The sequence below is a fragment of the Solenopsis invicta genome, chromosome 1 (genome assembly GCF_016802725.1).
Source record: "Solenopsis invicta isolate M01_SB chromosome 1, UNIL_Sinv_3.0, whole genome shotgun sequence".
NCBI classification, from domain to species: Eukaryota; Metazoa; Arthropoda; class Insecta; order Hymenoptera; family Formicidae; genus Solenopsis; species Solenopsis invicta.
The window spans coordinates 27,032,247-27,050,755 of NC_052664.1; the positions used below are offsets into that span (position 1 = coordinate 27,032,247).

At 30.6% G+C, this 18,509-nt stretch overlaps 2 protein-coding genes across 5 annotated transcripts; one reads left to right on the forward strand and one right to left on the reverse strand.

Annotated features, from left to right (window-relative positions):
- Positions 1-503: 503 nt before the first annotated feature.
- On the reverse strand, positions 504-10,538 carry LOC105205960. 4 transcript variants are annotated; one of them, XR_005575397.1, is made up of 3 exons: positions 5,176-10,538; positions 979-1,140; positions 504-750 (listed from the first exon to the last, which is right to left on the reverse strand). XR_005575397.1 is itself a non-coding variant. In XM_039452742.1 (3 exons), exons 1-3 carry the CDS (start codon positions 5,911-5,913, stop codon positions 998-1,000), a joined length of 333 nt encoding a protein of 110 aa, XP_039308676.1. In that variant the 5' UTR covers positions 5,914-10,538; the 3' UTR covers positions 620-997. The 4 variants fall into 4 exon arrangements, 1 of the variants encoding a protein (XP_039308676.1); XR_005575396.1 differs by having other exon boundaries at positions 620-1,140; positions 5,176-5,274; positions 5,450-10,538; XR_005575395.1 differs by having other exon boundaries at positions 620-853.
- On the forward strand, positions 10,526-14,319 carry LOC105201958 (cyclin-C). Its single transcript, XM_011170261.3, has 5 exons — positions 10,526-11,246; positions 11,330-11,436; positions 12,921-13,127; positions 13,399-13,650; positions 13,829-14,319. The coding sequence occupies exons 1-5, from the start codon at positions 11,215-11,217 to the stop codon at positions 14,029-14,031; spliced, it is 801 nt and encodes a 266-aa protein (XP_011168563.1). The 5' UTR covers positions 10,526-11,214; the 3' UTR covers positions 14,032-14,319.
- Positions 14,320-18,509: the final 4,190 nt, after the last annotated feature.

Below are 18,509 nucleotides of genomic sequence, written 5' to 3' on the forward strand. Positions count from 1 at the left end.
CGCCGCCGTCACCACCACCACCACCACCACCACCGTGACGGTCGTTGAAATATTTCGCGATAATGTTGATGCGGCCAGACGACGGAACGACCTCGGGTCCACGATTCGAATCAGCCCTAGTTGGAATAGACCGTATGAAAAAAGGAAAAAGAAATAGTGTCCCTCGGGCGGGAAAAAGTTTTCCCTGGGAAAGAGCAATTTTTCCTAAGCGGAGATACCAAGCCGAATATCGTGATCGTAACTTGTAATGTAGGATAATTCCAGTACATATATGCCGCACCTATCGAAAACTTTTAACTTATCAAGCACTATTTATTTATATTTAAGATAAAACTGTGCTAATAGAAATTTTATATTATCTAAATACTATTATAAAAAAATTTTTTTAATAAAATATTTTTTTATATTTGAAAAGAAAAGCTTTTAGAACCTTTGCATCTCTGCCGTATATAAAAAGATTGGATTACTCCTGTAATATTAAATATTAAATAATATTCTCGGAATATTCATATAGTAATATTTTAATTTTTAATAATATTCGTATAATATTCTAGGAATATTGTGTGCCTTTAGGGATGTAACCATTCCTGAATGGGACAATCAAGCTGAATATAGTATAAAAGGGCTAAAAACGTTTTTATTTTAGTATACTCCATCCTTTGCTACCCCTCTACATTTAAGTATGTATCACGAAATAACCATTAAGCCCTTTACGCTCGTTCCAGAGAGAAAAAGAGAGAAAGAGAGGGTCTGTAATCGTTTTATGTGGGTTGTAATACATCGCTGCGCTTCTCACAATATTGACAAATTGATTCAGCTCACAATAATTTCGTAAATATTAACAATAAAAAAACTGAAATCACAGGTACAATGCTAACAGAACTACTATAAAGGTTAATACTGATATAAAGCTTAACACTAATATAAAATCTAATACTAATATAAAGGCATGTAACAGAATGATAGCGAGAAAATTACCTTCATTTCTTCTATTTTCTCAGATTACTGCGATGTAAATCCTCGCACAACGTAAATATCGCAATTGCTCTATATAAGAAATCCCGACGTTAGAGTGATAAAGTTTTTTTGGAACTTCGCGAAACTTCTTCGAAAGAAAATCTTTGAAGATATGTCCTGTCTCTGAAAGTAGAATTCCTGTAATTTCCGTAAAACCGCATAAAGATTCGTATCTAGTATGTCACAAGCAATCCTCCTTCTTTCGCTACACAGGAAAATACTATTTTCGCACTAAGAAAAGTGATCACTCAACTTTTTAGTTTTCCTTATTCAAAGTTATCTTTATGAAGAGTATTTTCTTGATAGCCTCAAAAAAAAATTCTTACTTGCATAAGTATATATTGAAACAGGTAGTGTTTAAAATTAACTTCTCTGTGCATATAAAAAACACGAATTCGTAAATTATCTGAATTAAATAAATATTATCATTCAATAAATATTTCGTGAATTAATATATCCGTAAATCAAAGTTTATAATGAAAATCAAATTTATTTAAATCGTAATCAATCGAAAGCCATGTTAACGGCCATTCATTAGTAAATTAAAGAGAATTATTTATCTTAAATAAATGAATATTATATCATAATACTCATTTATTTAATAGCATATAAAGCATATATATTAGATAAGATTCTAAATATCGATTGAACATTTCGACTACGACTATATAAAGTCGTCTTCTTTCAACGATAATTACATATAAAAATATTACATTAAAACAAAAATTTTATTTCCCGTATTATTTTCTAAATTTTAACGAAGTTGATGTCATAAAATTTCGATTTAATTCTTAAAGATATATCTCGATTTTGCTGACAAACAATTCAGAGCGTTCCAAAAAACAAGCAATCTATTTATACATACGACTTGTATGTACTTTCCATACATTAAAATATATGGAAAATATATGGAAATATATGGAGAAGAGATAATCTGGTGAGAAGCATGCAATCATCTGTTTTTGCAGTCGTTGCGACATATGCGTGAGGTACGACACACAATTAACAGTTCTAAAGTCTAAATAAAAATTATTGGCAAGAGCGTGATAATATACGATGTTTTCGATTTCGATAACATATTCCATATAATCCGATTAGACATAGTTATTTTAAGATTTCACAACTATGCAAAACTCGATAGTAAGAGATAAACAGACGAGTATAACTTCACGTTTCGATGTGAATAATTAAATTTGAATAATTAAATTCTTTTACATATACGAATTACAGAGAAAGAATGATTTTGCTGAAGTACTTAAAAATGAAACTATATACAGATCTAAAAATAATTTTGTTAGACTACTAAAGTAGTTATGTGAAACAATTACTCGAAGATGATGCAACGTAAAAAGTTTTAACATTGTGGCAGTCAACTTGTGAGGATCTGGATAATTATTTTCACGTAACAAAATTACTTTCAGATTTGAATTTAGATAAATTTTTAGATTCTTTAGCAAAACCGTTCTTTCTCACATAAATAAAAAGTGTTTTTTGCTATGCCTTGAAATGTCTTGCAATTTTTGAATAGCTTCGATAAAATGTCTGTTAGCAATTTAAAAGATATCTTAAGCAACATTTTGAGATATCATTTCACTTATCTATGAAAATGTCTTGAAGATATTTTTTAGAAAAATCTAAAAGACATTTTGTGTGACAAATATTTTAAAAATATATTTTAAGATGTCTTTTCGACATCTTCTAGAAATATTTTAAAGATATCTTTATAATAAGTTATTTTTTATATATCTATATAACATTAATGTTTCCTGGGTTCTGTGTACAGATGTTTGCTTCTTCTTCGAATTTAGTCGTTAATTTTGGCAGCTGTAAATTTTAAAAAAAGAGATTGTCCTTGTTCAAATGTATTAACATATCTTCGCTAATTATGTAAAGACTTAATTACACCAGTCGCCTAAATGAAATAAGCTCAATTTGGAGATCGACTGTTATTTTTTCTCACAAACTTTAATTATTTGTCCTGCGACATTAAATCTAAATAATTTGAAATCAAATTTAAATAATTTATGTAGATTAAAGCCTTATCTTTCGTAACAGCATGATCAAATAAACGTTTGTATCGATCAATTCAAACATTTCCATTTGCTTTCACGCAACTAAGCATTTACGCAATCAAATAATCAATTTATTTTATCGACTAATGAACTTACTTTTAGATTTTATTTTTATATTAATAAGTTGTTCTTGCTTGATTGACGTCAACAGCATTGTTATAACAATACACTCTTTTTTTAATTCTCGATCTTTTTACAATAGCATTAACTGTTTTTTCTTTTATGCTAATTATTAAGGTAATTATTTATTATATGTGCAGTGGTTATCTTACTGGTGCCGACTGTGTTAAAATTATTCTTGTACTTATTGTTCGTTCATTGGATTTTTTCTGATTTTTGCATAATGGCTCTCCGACAGAATCTTGCCAAATTTATTTCACAACGACTTAGATGGCTTTAATTGTAAATTATTCTTTCATGCGTTTTCTCGACTACCAAAATTAAAAGAGAATTTATCAATATTTACCTTTTTACCGTCGACATATTAATCCATTAATTAACAGATGCAATATATCACGTTTATTATTTTGTAAATTAATCGTGTTTTATCACACATCTTTGCCTTATTAATTTTCATTTAAAACATCATTTAAAAGCTTGAGCATTAAAAAAAGATGTTAAAATTTCTTAACACTTGCGTCAGCCATGTGAGTTATGAAGTCAGAGACGGGAAAATTGCCAGGGAATACACGTGCAAATGTTCTTATAAGTTACGTCTATATAAACAGCTTTTTACATATACGACAAAATCGCTTTGATCAGTTTAATCCAAGAGATTCGTTTGAGAAAAAGGACGTTCGTAAAAAAAAAAAGATAACATCATTAATGGCAAAAATTATCTTTAAGTTTTAATAATGCACAAACAAAAAAATAAAATGTATACAATATTTTTTAACATATAAATACATAGTATTTTTTATCCTATGCACTTTTTTTCTGATTTGTCAATTTCTTAACTTTTGTTAATTTTAATTTATCATTGTTATACAATGGAATTAAAATTAGAATTATAATTAGAATTTTATATGTTTACGATGTAAAATCATTCAAATTACTAATTTTATCTAATTCGATTCTAATGTAATTTTTCACTTTTTTTATTCGTCGCAAATTATCTGAACAACGAAAAGGCAGTGAAGAAAAACAAGGATGCCTGCATCATCATAAAATTTAAAATGACATATTTTCACACTATAGATGCTGTAAAAATTTAAAAGATCATTCTTACCGAAGCATATTTCAAGCTTCATAGCACGCACATTTTGCCAGTCGTTAATGTAGTACAAAGTACAAAATACCTATAAAGTATTATAATACGCTCAAGCTGTGTCGTTTTTCGTAACGTTCCTATATCACGGCGCGTTGTATCTAAAATTACCTGTGACCTAATATAAAACTTTATCTCTACAATTCTTCCCTTTCGAATACCTATTCGAATATTTAAAATTTGGGAAGAGCAAAAATTATATAACAGGTAACTAAATAATTTTAAAACACTTAACAAAAATTACACGAAGAGAATTTTCTACTAAAATTTACTCTTAAAATCATGATAATTGTAGGACAACATAGATTTCAAAGAATTTTATAATTTTATTAGAATTTAATAAAATTTTGATAAAATTATAAAATTATTCGAAATTTACGATGTATCTCGACTACTATGATTTTAAAAATAAATTTAAGAGAAAATTCTCTGTGTGTACAGAATGTTAAGAAATAAATAAAACAAATTTATTCTCGTTTACTGACAATGCGCCTCGAATCTACCGACAAAAAACAAGAAATTTTAGATATTTTTTTTTCGAAAAAAAATCTATCTAAACTTTACTACATCTTTGTCTTATCTTGCCACTTCTCGCAAGTAACTTGAGTGCAATATATTTGTGGAATATACAATCTATACTATAATCCATTATATTTTGCAGCCGGGACAACTCAAATGAAAAGACACAAGAAACTATTACCATCGTTACGTATCTGATCATCTCTTCTTCATGATTCATTAAGGAAATTATTTGAAAAACAATTAAATTTTAGATTGATTAAAGGTAACACTAAACGATTTCTAATTACGATTTCTTACTTGAATTCCGAGGTGATTTATAATGACAATGGTAATGGAAAAACACCATAGACGAATACAGTTCGAACAGAGAATCCAATTCATTGCAAGTGGACATATCTGAAAAATGCATCGATAAATACAGATCAAATGCAAAACACCTCGCAATTTATGCGAAGACTCGAGTTGAATTCACTCGAAACTCAATGAAGACTCAGTGTTTCCGCAAGAGAAGCACCAGTTCGCGTTAAACAGACCTCGTTATTCGAGGAAACTCGCTTATCACAAATTTTACCTCTGCGTCCTCGGCGAAACGGTTACTTTTCTTCGAACTTATCTCAAGACGCCAAATTTTGTAATCGGTACCTTTGAAACAGGCCGCGATCAAAACTTTATCTATGATATTTATATTTATATGAGATCACGATTAAAATTTTATCTACGGTATAAGAGAGAACACTGAAGAGAGAAGTAAATAATCTTTCGCGTTAAACTGAAATTTCTCAGAAAACAAGCGGCATATATTAGATACGATAGTGACGAGCAAACTGCGTATTACGTGTTGCGCGAATGATATGTAGCTCGTATCGGTTGTTATCATGGTGCTTATAGTCTCCATATAGTCAAGTATAAGTGGAACAATACAGGAGAGTAATACACCTCCCTACCGAAGCTGTAGCTCGTGTCGATATCGAACAAGTACTTGTAAGGGCGAGAATTATTGAGAGGCACGAGGAGTATGTCCAATAATTGCGGCATGTTACTGGCATCAGCATATAAAGCTCATCAACGACTAAACTGCAAATTGCATTATTGTCACGACGTAAAAACGCATCGATGAGTAAGCGTATGCAAGCCGCATTGTTTACAAATAGATCAGATGCATTATGCAATTCACGATGATGCGCGTAAAAGCGTCAGCGTGATAAGTGTGACGAGCTGACGTTAAGAGCCAAACGATATGATTTATTTTATTATTATTACCCGCGTAACGTATCGTCATTTTCCTTTTTCCTACGACAGCGTACTCGTGCATATGATTTGTTTTATTCCCAACGAATGCATAAAAACGTGTCGATGATAGTCGACGAGCGATAATGGTTCTTCTATCCGAGGAACGACGAATAAAACGTAGGATATAAATCGCGTTAGGTAAAAATATCGCAATTTTTTGTAAGGATCTAAGCGAAAGATCGCGGCGCGCGAAATCTTATACATTTTCGTTTTTGAGAACTGTGATGAATAATTTAATGTAACCAGTGACGAAGGATTCGTAGTCCTCAGTCACGTTCCTCCAGTTTTACCAAACTGAAAATTAGCGATAATAACTGCGAATATACCTCTGCGTATCTCTAACGTTTTATCTACCTGCATTAATAATAGAAGTGTAAATAATGTGTAAATAGCTACAATATGTATATATTGCGAAAAAAATAATTTCAGATGCGATGTATGTAAAACATGATTTTATTATCTTTGATAAATTTTGTAAACGGAGAACTATGCATTGCGTGGGCTACACACACACGCACACGCACACGCACACGCACACGCACACGCACACGCACACACACACACACACACACACACACACACACACACACACACACACACACACACACACACACACACACACACACACACACATATATATATATATATGTTTAATATATTTAATATATGAACTATCACTAAAAATAGTGGTATTCTAACCCAAACTCGAGAGAAAGCCACAGGTGGCTTTCCCGACAGTCTAAAGGTTAATATTGTAATAACGTTTTACAATCGACTGCATGTTTTCGGTCTCGTGCTGGGGACTGTCGGTTCTCCCTAAATATCCATTCGACATTTTCCCCGCGCGAACGGTCCCCGGAGTGTTATTATTGCGCGTGTTCTCTACACAGAAACAAATTAGCATCAAATCAACAATTCATTGTTTCATATATAAGCAAGAATTTAAAATTTTCTTGGAAGAACTTACAATCTTAAACAGAAATAATTTGCTTACATAAAAATTTTCATATAAGCAAATTATTTCTGTTTAAGATTGTAAATTCTTCCAAGAAGATTTTATATTCTTGCTCATACATGAAACAATAAATTGTTGACGTGATACTAATATTTTTCTCTGCAATAACGCGTTACAGCATTAATTGCGTAAACTGTGCTTGTTTGTAATAGTCACCGGTAATGCGTGCTGAACGTCCCGGCACACTTCTCTAATTTCTTATATCTCTCTCGCCATCCGGAGCGAAGAGAAACAAAACGTTGGAAGAAATGGTACTTGGCTAAACATCAATCATCGCGGTAATCCGACACGCGCGGTGCTCGTATCTCTCTTCCTCCTTCCCACGAATTCGTATTGCGTCAAGAATATTATGTTGTTTCTTCCTCTTTCCTTTTTCCTCGTGATATCGTATGACTTTCAAAGTTATGTCATGCCGATAAATACGAGATAAACGATAACAGGAAAGTTTTTTGAGAGTCAAACGGAAAACCACTTGATAGAAGCCAAAATAAATTGCGATATCCGCGAGAGAGCGTATTCGCAGAAACACGAGAGGGAACCAAAAAGGACACGCGCAGTCGTAAAAATCTAATCGATAAATAATTTATTTTCGGGTGCTTTATCTTGAATGTCGTTACGATTCGGGCTACGTGTCTATCGCGTGTCTGCGTAACAGTAGTGAATTATATCGGCACGTGTCCAATCCATAAAAAAACTGAACAAATCGAGTCTCATTAAAGATAAATTAAGATAAGAACGAGACAATTTTCCATCGGGAGAAAAAGGATATTTCTGGCACCTGCTTTCTAAAAGGGGAAAAAGATAAGTGCGACGTAATGTGGAATTAGCAGTAGAAAGAAAGCGCAATTATTTTAAAGTAAAGTGTACAAGCGAAAGATGTTAAATAGAGTAAGTTTTTAAATTCATCGATCAATCAATTGCCTTATGCGCAGCTTTTACAGAGCATAATTGTGCATAATGCGATTGATCAATCGATAAATTAAAAAAACTTATGTATAAGTAATCCCAACAAACGAAAATGAATTGAAATGGATAGAAATAAGTTCCTTACGAATTTGCGTTTTAAGTTTTTCATTCATTTGAATAAAAAAAAAAAATAATATAATGGGAAATTAAATCATCCAAATTCAAAATGATAAATAGCGCATTTCATATTTTAATTCATTTGAGTAAAAAAATATTTCGGGATTCTAAAGCGCAAACTCGGATAAATTAAAACAAATTGCAATTTTTAATTCATTTGCATTTATTTTTGCTTGCTTGGAATCTGTAAAGACAAACAATCCAGCACAGATTTTCATGACGGGATGACGTTCAAAAAACGTTCTAAAAACATCCCCAGAACATTCCTCGGATATGCTGTATGGTTCCCAAGAAGGCAGGATTCTAGTAAAAAATCTTTAATTTTTCTATAAAACTCAAGTGGCACTATATTTGTACTTTCATTGAAAAATCTTATTCCAATACAAGTAGTATTTACTTAAAAATAAATAACACTTTAAAATTGTGTAATCTAATTCAACTTATAAATAATATGTATTTAAAAAAAAAAGAACATGAAATCTTTAAATTGCTCCAATTATCAAAGAAATATGTTGCTCTTAGAAATAATTGCTGTGCTATTTTTAATAAATAAAACAAGGTGGTAGGATACTTTCTCTCTTTAACCAATGGTTTAAACAAAGAACAGACAGAGATTGATTGTCTTTATCTAATTAACGCATCTCACTCCTGCATATAGCATGAAGGAGAACCGTAAATGTGCACATAGCTTCGGTGAAAATCACGAAAACTAGAGTTTAAAAATTCTCGGTAAAATAAAATCGGAGAAAATATCAAAGAATATTCCCGTATTATACCGTTAGTACGAGAATTTACGAAAATTTATGAGAAGATTCATTATCAATGTTTATTTGTTGTTTATTCACTTAAAACAACATGTAAATTTAATAATTAATAAAAAAGCATAAAAGTGTTATAAATTAAAATTAACTGCATAATTTTATTTATTTTTAAATCTAATTTTATTTATTTAATTTATTTTTAGTATACTTAGCTAAAGTTACATAAATGACAAAGTATTAATCTCTGCTTTGGTATCACATAATGTATCACACTGTTTTGATCTGTCAGAAAATTAATACCGTTAATTATTATAAATTTATCAATCTAATCAAAAATCAAATAAAACTCTTAAAAACTAAAACAGTCCAATCTTATCAAGATTTTACATTAGCAAAAAAATAACTATTAATTTAAGCTATTAAATTAATTAAAAAATTTATTTAATTTTCGATTAAACTGATAAGTTAAAATCTGAATAACTTTTCGAACAAATAGAGCTAAGTAGATAAATTATACTTAGCTAAAGCTACATAAATAACAAAGTAATCTCTGCTTTAGTATCACATATTGTATCACACCGTTTTGATCTGTCAGAAAATTAATATCGTTAATTATTATAAATTTATCAATCTAATCGGAAATCAAATAAGACTCTTGAAAAATAAAAGTTTATTTTTATCAAGATTTTACATTAGCAAAAAGTACCTATTAATTTAAGCTATTAAATTAATTTAAAAGTTTATTTGATTTTCGATTAAATTAATAAGTTAAAATCTAAATAACTTTTCGAACAAATAGAGCTAAGTAGATAAACTATACTTAGCTAAAGCTACATAAATGACAAAGTGTTAATCTTTGCTTTGGTCTCTTTTAACTATCAGTAATTAATAGCTATTCTTTCTCTAACGTAAAATCTTAATAAGAATAGACTGTTTTAGTTTTCAACTTCAGAACTGTCAGACAAATCTTCAAAGTTATACTCTTCTTCATCTTCAGCATATTCGGCTTCTAACTCTTCTGCCTGAAGACCAAATTCCTTATCATCCCACGGAGTAATAAACATCATTCTTTTTTGTTTTTCTCTTTGAAAATTTTTTTTCGATAATTCCAATTTCAAATTGAATGAGATGTATGTCAATTTTCCAGCTCTTTCAGTCGTCAAACGACTTGTAAGACACTTGTCTTTTTCTATTACTTTAAAAAATTTCCACACAATGCTTTTTGGTTTCGGCATTTTGAAAAACGCTACAAACTAGTGAATAGTGTTGCCCTTGCAGCGCCGTTTTACAACTACACCGAGTACTGCTAATTCCTACTGCTATGGTATGATTAATGTTACCAACGTAAGAAAAATTTGCAGAATTTAAGGACTTAGCGTAGTATGTAGTAATATTCCCATTACCACCACGATATCAAATACTATCAACCATCAAATTTACGATTATTAATCTAACATTCACTATATAAAAACATTAAAACAATTTGAAAACTATTGAAAATTATTTTTATTTTATAGAAATTACAAACTTTTATAAATTCTCATAAATTCTTGGAAAAATAATACGAAATACGAATAATACGAAAAATTATCGTAATTTACCGGTATTTTCTCATCCTTTTTGACGTAATATATCACCTTTAGAACTCTAACGAAAACGTGGACATTACCGACGCGAAAGATGGACATTGACTACGTAGTTCGACGTCCATATTTTATGGACATAGAGGCGCTTTGAGATAAAGTTACACCTGAAACCTGAAATCGAAGCGTGTCCATTCTGGTCCATTCCACCATTCTCGGAAGAATTTGGAAGAATTGCATGTGTAAAATATCAAAGATTTTCTTTTCTTCTTCTCTCTTATATATTTCGTACGGAAAAAAATTAATAAGCACACTCGGTTCGATAAGAAATGTGAAAACGCAATTACTGTACGTGTATTCAACGTAGCAGGATGCCTCTTGCAAGCACTATAAGCCTACAGTGGAAGGTTTGAGCAATTTAATGTAACGATAATACGACCGGATTATTGACCATTCAATTCGGTACTGGGACGTCTATGCAACCGTAGTACTGCGATTCATACGAATTGGAAATCCAAGGGCCACTTGAAAAGAAAAACGTAACGGAATTTGAATTAGCAGTATCTAAAACGCTCCAAATTCGCAGACGGATAATTTAGATAGAATGGCTGGGAATTTTTGGCAGAGCTCGCATCAGTAAGTCTGGAAAATTGTAGAATGTTAACGAATCTGATTCATTTAAGAATTTCGATTTTTACAAGTTTTCTTGTTTCCCATAGTCAACAGTGGTTGCTGGATAAACAGGATTTGATCAGGGAACGTCAGCACGATTTGTCAGTGCTAACGGAGGAGGAGTATCAGAAAATATTCATTTTCTTTTCCAGTAGTAAGTTGAAATAGTCTTCTTATACCTGGCGGAGATTAACCAACTCGTCCTAAATTATATCCGTCAATTGATAGAGTCTCGTATTCACATTTCTATTGGCATTGTTAATAGATCATTAAATTTTCATAAATTTAACACAATTAATCAAAGTATACATATATACAAAGGACAATGGATAAAATGAGTTAATTTTAATTCTTGGAGTGGCAAGTAAAAACGGTATGTTTTTTTTAATAGTTTGTGAACTGTTAAATTCAATTCTAATCCTCAACAAATTTTAATTTGTTGGGAAAGTATCAAATCAGCACATAAAGCTATTAAGTATAAAAAGCTATTGTGAAAATCATATATTAATGAAAGTATAAAACTATAGTAATATAAAAAATATAAAATAAAAATCTGTCGATATGAACATTAAAGCCTGTATTCAGCACTTATAAAGATGTAGCATGCTTTTGTATTGTTATCGCTGGATATAAAACAAGGATGCAATGACAAAAAAGCATGCTAATATCTTTATAAGTGCAGGCCTAAGTGAAAATTGATCAATATGAACAATAAAAATTTGTAGGTGAAGGAGACCTTATTTAATCAAAGTGGATCTTAATGCTTAAAAATTTTTTGCACGAATCTTGCAATTTCTATTAATAAAAAATACTACAATGTAATATAAAATATTTAAAAAAAATATTGTTGAAAAATGTGATAAACAATAATGCAAAAGTGCTGTAATCAAGATTTAAAATAAGTCTTATTGATAATGCTTTTATTTTTAAATATTAAGTTTCTTTTATTTTTTTTTTCAAGCAGAACATGAACTCTTATAGAGCATTATTATGTTTTAATACATGAATTAATGTATTTGTAAAACTCAACAACAATAATTTATGATATTATATTGTTTATAGTAAATAGATACCAGCTTCATATGCTGATTTTACATTTAATATTTTCCAACAAAAATTTCTTAAAAATCAGAATCGGATTCAATAGCAAAAACTACAAAGAAACCATACATAGATTTTACTTGTAGAAAGCCAAAATTAGCACATTTTACCTATAGTTTTTTAATATAAATAATTTCAAGATATATTGTGAAACATAGAGGTATCAAAATTGGCAAAACCATCTTATTTCTATTCCTGTGTAAATGAAAATATTAAATGGGTTCTATGTACTTATACATATCTCAATTGTCAGTTATAAAATCTATTAAAGACCGTTTGCACTAGTATAGATTAATTTTAATCTTGGTTTAGCTTTCTATCTTTTTCTTATATTTAGAACTAGAAAAAAATAAAAAGTAAGTTGAATTAAATTTAAAGTTAATCTACACTGATGCAAACAAGTAATGTTTTAACCTTTATTAAGTTACAATTGATCATTTATAAATACGAAAGTCCATATCACATTTTGTTATACGATTACTACGTACAAGATGTGTGATATAATCTGAAATTATATCCATGTATAAATCCTGTCAGTGATACAGATGATAGGTGAACAATTAAAATTGAGGCAACAAGTGGTAGCTACTGCGACAGTCTATTTTAAAAGATTTTACGCTCGCAATAGCTTAAAATGCATAGACCCTCTATTATTAGCCCCTACTACAGTCTTTCTGGCATCAAAAGTAGAAGAGTTTGGAGTAATCTCTAATAGTAGACTGATATCTACAATGGGAAATGTAAGTAAGTTCCATGATATATTATATTCACTGTCAAGCATGTATCAGACTACACATTGAAAATTGAGGATTATGAATTAAAGATTAGAATTGAAATGATTGGAACAAAACGGATTATAATTATTTAATTGGTCAAATTCTAATCTCCAGTCTCTCGCAGTCTTCAATTTTTTATATTCGTAGTCTGACACATGTTTTGTACATACTGTTCGCCGGAGATAACGTGAGTTTAATTAAACGATTGTTTGATTAATGTTTTTCTTTTTTTTTCTTAGTTAAGAACAAATTTAGCTACGCGTATTCGCAAGAATTTCCATATCGCACGAATCATATCTTGGAGTGCGAATTCTATCTTTTGGAACATTTGGACTGTTGTTTAATAGTGTATCAACCGTACCGTCCCTTGTTAACATTAATTCAAGATGTGGGACCAGACGACCAGCTACTTATGCTTGCATGGCGTATTATCAATGATAGTCTAAGAACGGACGTATGTTTATTGTATCCACCGTATCAAATAGCTATCGGTAAGATATGAACAATCGTTTTGATGGTCTAAAGTCTGTTTTTTTCAGCTGAGTTTCTTGCACAATTCATCTTTTTTCTCTTCACATTGAAGATAAACTACGCAAGAAGTTCAGCTGAAAACAAGCTGTTAGTATCGCAATGAAACTTAATGATAATTTTATTTTTTTTTCTCAACAGGCTGTCTGCAAATAGCTTGCGTTATACTTCAAAAAGATCTTAAATCATGGTTTGCAGAATTAAATGCAGATATGGAAAAGATTCAAGAAATAGCACGGTATATAATAAATTTGTATGAATTGTGGAAAAAGTATGACGAAAAGAACGAAATGCCAGCTATATTAGCTAAAATGCCAAAACCAAAAGCTGCACCGCAGCGTTGACAGGAAGATCTTGATTCGCCGAACATTTGGGATTCATGTTAATGCAGTGAAATGCTTTGACTAAAAATCAATCCTTTTTCTCAATATTTATACATTACTATTGGATAGAATTGACAACGAATATCATTCTGCGTAAAAGTTTCAATCCATACATAAAGCTATGTTTTAAAATATGTCCAAATAATAATAATAATGCCACAGCATTTCACATTTCTGTATTTAATGCTCGATATAGCACACGGGCGAAAATTATAAATGCTATAAATAAATGATTATAATTTAATCCAATGTTTACTACCTGATAAGTGTGCAATAAACTATCACTTTATATTTTTTTTATTGGCGTACTATTCGAATCGAATCAAATCAAATAAATAAGATTCAATTCGATTCGGATTTGAATCTCTGATTCGAATTCAAACATTTTGAATCTAAGTGAAATTTTCGCGTAAGAAAAAAAAGAAGTTTTATGCCAGTATTTATATAACTATTCATAAAATGTTTTTATATCATATAATCAGTATTATTTTTCTTTCATAGAATGTAGTTTTATTTACATATTAAAATTTAATAATTATAATAAAACGCATGTTTTAATAATTTGATTAGACATAAAAAATCTTGATTTATACATGAGATTTGATATCAGAATCTTGATTCTAATTTATATTTGCATGCTTCATCATTTGCATATTAATTGTTGATTTAAATTATAAATGTCAGCATAAAAAAGTATTTATTCAAAGCGCGCTATATCGAGATGTTAAGTTTACTTTAGGATTGTGGTGAAGAAGATATTGAGTTGACACCTATTCCAATGAAAAATTATTATAATGTAAGAGATTCTAAAGGTTTTTTAATGTGATAAATCGAATTGACGAATTCTGAATAACTCCTTCCTCATTGTATAAATTTTATAATTAAAGTAGGAATAAAGCATTAAATATCTTGAAATTTATTTCGTTAATTCAATATCACATTCATTGCATTACTCAAATCTAGTCCTACCAAGGAGACTTTGACTTTGGTAAATTAAAATGTATATTATTTCTGTATATCCGAAAAGTGATTGCTAAAAATTAATTTTTACTTTTCTATATTTTCACGCATTTATGAGGACTTGAGTGTATTGAGTTTATTTCGAAAATATGATATTAAAAAGATAATTGGATTGATGGCTGTATTACAACTATAATGTACAACAATATAAAAAATTGTAAGATTTCAGTATGATAATTTGAATATGATAAATTATTCCGAATTAATAAATTCGAAATAACTTTTTAATCTCGTATAAATTTGATAAATGGAATATGAATAAAATAGACAACATTAAATATCTAAAAACTTATTTCATTAATTCAATATCACACTTGTATTATCAAAACCTAGTCCGACCTGAGAAAGCTTTGGCATCAATTAAAAAGAAAACATTATTTCTCTAATCTGCGTCAAGAATGCTTCTCCAGTTTTTCTAGGCACTTTTTTGGAACAATATTTTTGTAATTACGTAGAAAACATAAAAAATACGTACAATGATCCTAATATTAACTTGAGCCTTTTGAGTATCGTTTCCAAAACTTTTTTACATCATCATGTCCGGCTTTAGTAACTACCATAGTTCTCTTTCTACAAAATAAAAAATATGTTGTGCCTTTAATAGCAGAAATGTAATCACAAATTTTTTTTATAAGTTATGGTTTACTGTTAAAATCAAAATTACCTTTCACTTTGCCATATTAATACACCGGTTGAAACCGCGTGATCCCTAAGAACCTCGAAATCAGTTTGTGAAAGAAATTGACTGTATAGAACTCCTTCGCTGAATGAAAATCTATTTCTTTCATTTTCCCACAATTTAATTTGATCTACGATTGTAGGTGGTAATATAGGTGGTCCTGCCTCTATCATCTTACTATGTGCATGTTGTTGCAAATAGCTGTAGACATAAAATACAACATATAATATATGTGAATCATTTATTTACTTTTTTTAAGATATTAGTATCATACCCTACTATCTGAGAAGCAGTTATTCCACTCTTCAATGCTTGTCTTACAGAATCTCTTGTCAATATTGATACCACTAAATTTGGAAATCTACACATAAAATTTAATAAATATAAATATTTAAATAATAATAGAATATAGACTGTTATATGTGTGAAATAAAAACACAACTAATTAAAAAGAATTTATTATATAGTCACAACTAGCTCTTCATATTGATGTTTACATAATTTTCAAATTTACGCGCTGAATAAATTTTCGATCTTGAAACAGTTCTGTTGATGAATTTGAAAATGTATGTAAAATTACATAAGAAATATTAGCACAAAGATCCAACTATAATTGAATAAGACTAGTCTTTAATAAATATTTAAATTTTTGTGTGAACATATCTTGTATACATATTACACATACCTATACAACATTTCACAAAAAAGTCCAAGCAATGCAACTTGCAAGTTCGAGTTTGTATAGGCGTAAACTCGATAATTTGTTTCCACAACAATATATCCTTCCTTGTCTGTATCCCTGGATAAAGGTTTATTTTCACCAGTAGCGATGTTTAATGCTAATCGAGTTGGGTAAAACCTTGCAACACAAATTAATAGAAATATTAGTAGATTTAGATTATCTTGCAAATGACACATGTACATTACATTTTATCTACACACACGCACACGCGCGCGCGCGCGTGTGTGTGTGTGTGTGTGTGTGTGTATATTTTAATTTATTTACCTTCCTGCTTTGCGCTTTCGTTGATATACAAGCCCAAATTCTCTTAAATGTTGTAAAAAAGTTAAAAGTCCCTCGGACATGCCTTCGGTACTGTAATCTTTACCGAGAGTAGAAAAGTTTAATTGAAACAGGAAAGTGAGACATTCTACTAAATCAAGACCACGTGCTTCAATTGTGTCAAGGTATTGTAGAATAAAATACCACACCTATACAAAAAAAATATTTACAATGCATAAATTATATATAAAGGAACTCTTGTGCAATATTATTATTATTACTATATGGATATGTAATAGTCTCAATTATGTTTTAAATATAAACATATATTTCTAGTATTTAAATATATTCCTAGTAAACAAAAGGTTTGTTTTCTATTCCTGCACTAGACTGCACTGGAACGTTCCTTCTTACTTTCACTAACTTTCAAACATAAATCTATTTCATTTTAAGTGTACATCAATTTAGGGAATTCAGGAACAGAAAACAAACAGAAAGTATTTTAAGTAACACATATGATAATTACTTGTGAAGCTGTATCTAAAAGCAAAAACTGAAAGCCAGCTTGTGTTATAATTGGACTTCCATCAGCTTCATCTCTCTTCATTAAACCAGCATGTAGAAGAATTCTTACAGCATCAGCCGATATGCCTATTGCAACATTTTAAAATAATTTAATACATTAAACTTATAAAATATTAGTATATTAACATTTTAATTAATATCTTAAATATTTGCAAACTTTTTAATATAAAATATAATTGAATCACAAGATAGTGCAGTGAGTATTGAATAGCAAAATTGTGAAAATTGTACCCCAGTCTCTCCTATGTTTTAAACAAGTCTTACCTTCTTGCTGCTGGGAGCCGACCATATAATGCAGGACGCACTCCCACCTTTCCAGTGCATAAGAATCTAGGAAAGCCACATCTCGCGGTTTACTGTCAGTCTCTAGCTGATTGGACATGGTCCATGGCTTGCCACCACCCAGCAACACAATCTTCAGGTTCTTCTTGAAGGTGTTGTTCAAGATCCAGCCTGGTAGACCGCCGGGTATAGAAGCCTCCTTCCACACATACAGCTCGTTCAAAACCTGCACCACCTTCTGGTGCTCCTCAAAATAGAGTTTGGAGCACCAGGACGCTATAACCGCCTGCGGCACCGGCTGCTCGACGAACAACAGCCTCATTACGTAGTTCTTAGCGATGACAGGTAATTCCCGGAACACGGCCAGGCATATTGGTGGCTTGTGATACAGTTTGTTCAGAGTCTCGGGGGTACGAGATTTCAAATATTCGTGCAGGTTCTTGCATTGCAGGCTGGTCGGCCGTAGCAAGTTCTTGCCGCCTATCGTTGCGTTAGACATGTCGCGTCACTCGGACGAGTCGTCAATGTTGTCACCGTTGTCACTGTAATTTCAACGCGCCAACAATCCCCCGACAATGCGATTGCATCGCAATTTCATTTTTTTTTCTTTTTACAGGTACATAAACGTTCTCGTCGAGTGTTCAATACGGGAAATATACGGAGTCCGAACAAAATTTATATGAAAACTTGTATGAAAAAATATTACTTTCGACGCGACTAAATACTTGTAGACTTATTTTGAATTCGAGCCTCCAAGCACAATACTTCGCGCGATATTATTTTATCACAAAATTGTTTGCGTTGCGTTCGTGCACTTTCTTGCACCAAGCTCTTCTTCGATTTTTTTCTCAAATATTCATTGGATTTCCG

What these genes read in the sequence shown, in the direction of transcription:
- LOC105205960 (XM_039452742.1), bottom strand. Translation starts at nt 5,913, where the DNA reads ATGCCGCAATTATTGGACATACTCCTCGTGCCTCTCAATAATTCTCGC. An exon ending in CGACACGAGCTACAGCTTCG is followed by an intron (nt 5,275 to 5,822) that starts GTAGGGAGGTGT and finishes TGCATTTTTCAG; the next exon opens with ATATGTCCACTTGCAATGAA. An exon ending in TAAATCACCTCGGAATTCAA is followed by an intron (nt 1,141 to 5,175) that starts GTAAGAAATCGT and finishes TTCTACTTTCAG; the next exon opens with AGACAGGACATATCTTCAAA.
- LOC105201958 (XM_011170261.3), top strand. Translation starts at nt 11,215, where the DNA reads ATGGCTGGGAATTTTTGGCAGAGCTCGCATCA. An exon ending in TTTTGGCAGAGCTCGCATCA is followed by an intron (nt 11,247 to 11,329) that starts GTAAGTCTGGAA and finishes TGTTTCCCATAG; the next exon opens with TCAACAGTGGTTGCTGGATA. An exon ending in ATTCATTTTCTTTTCCAGTA is followed by an intron (nt 11,437 to 12,920) that starts GTAAGTTGAAAT and finishes AAATCCTGTCAG; the next exon opens with TGATACAGATGATAGGTGAA.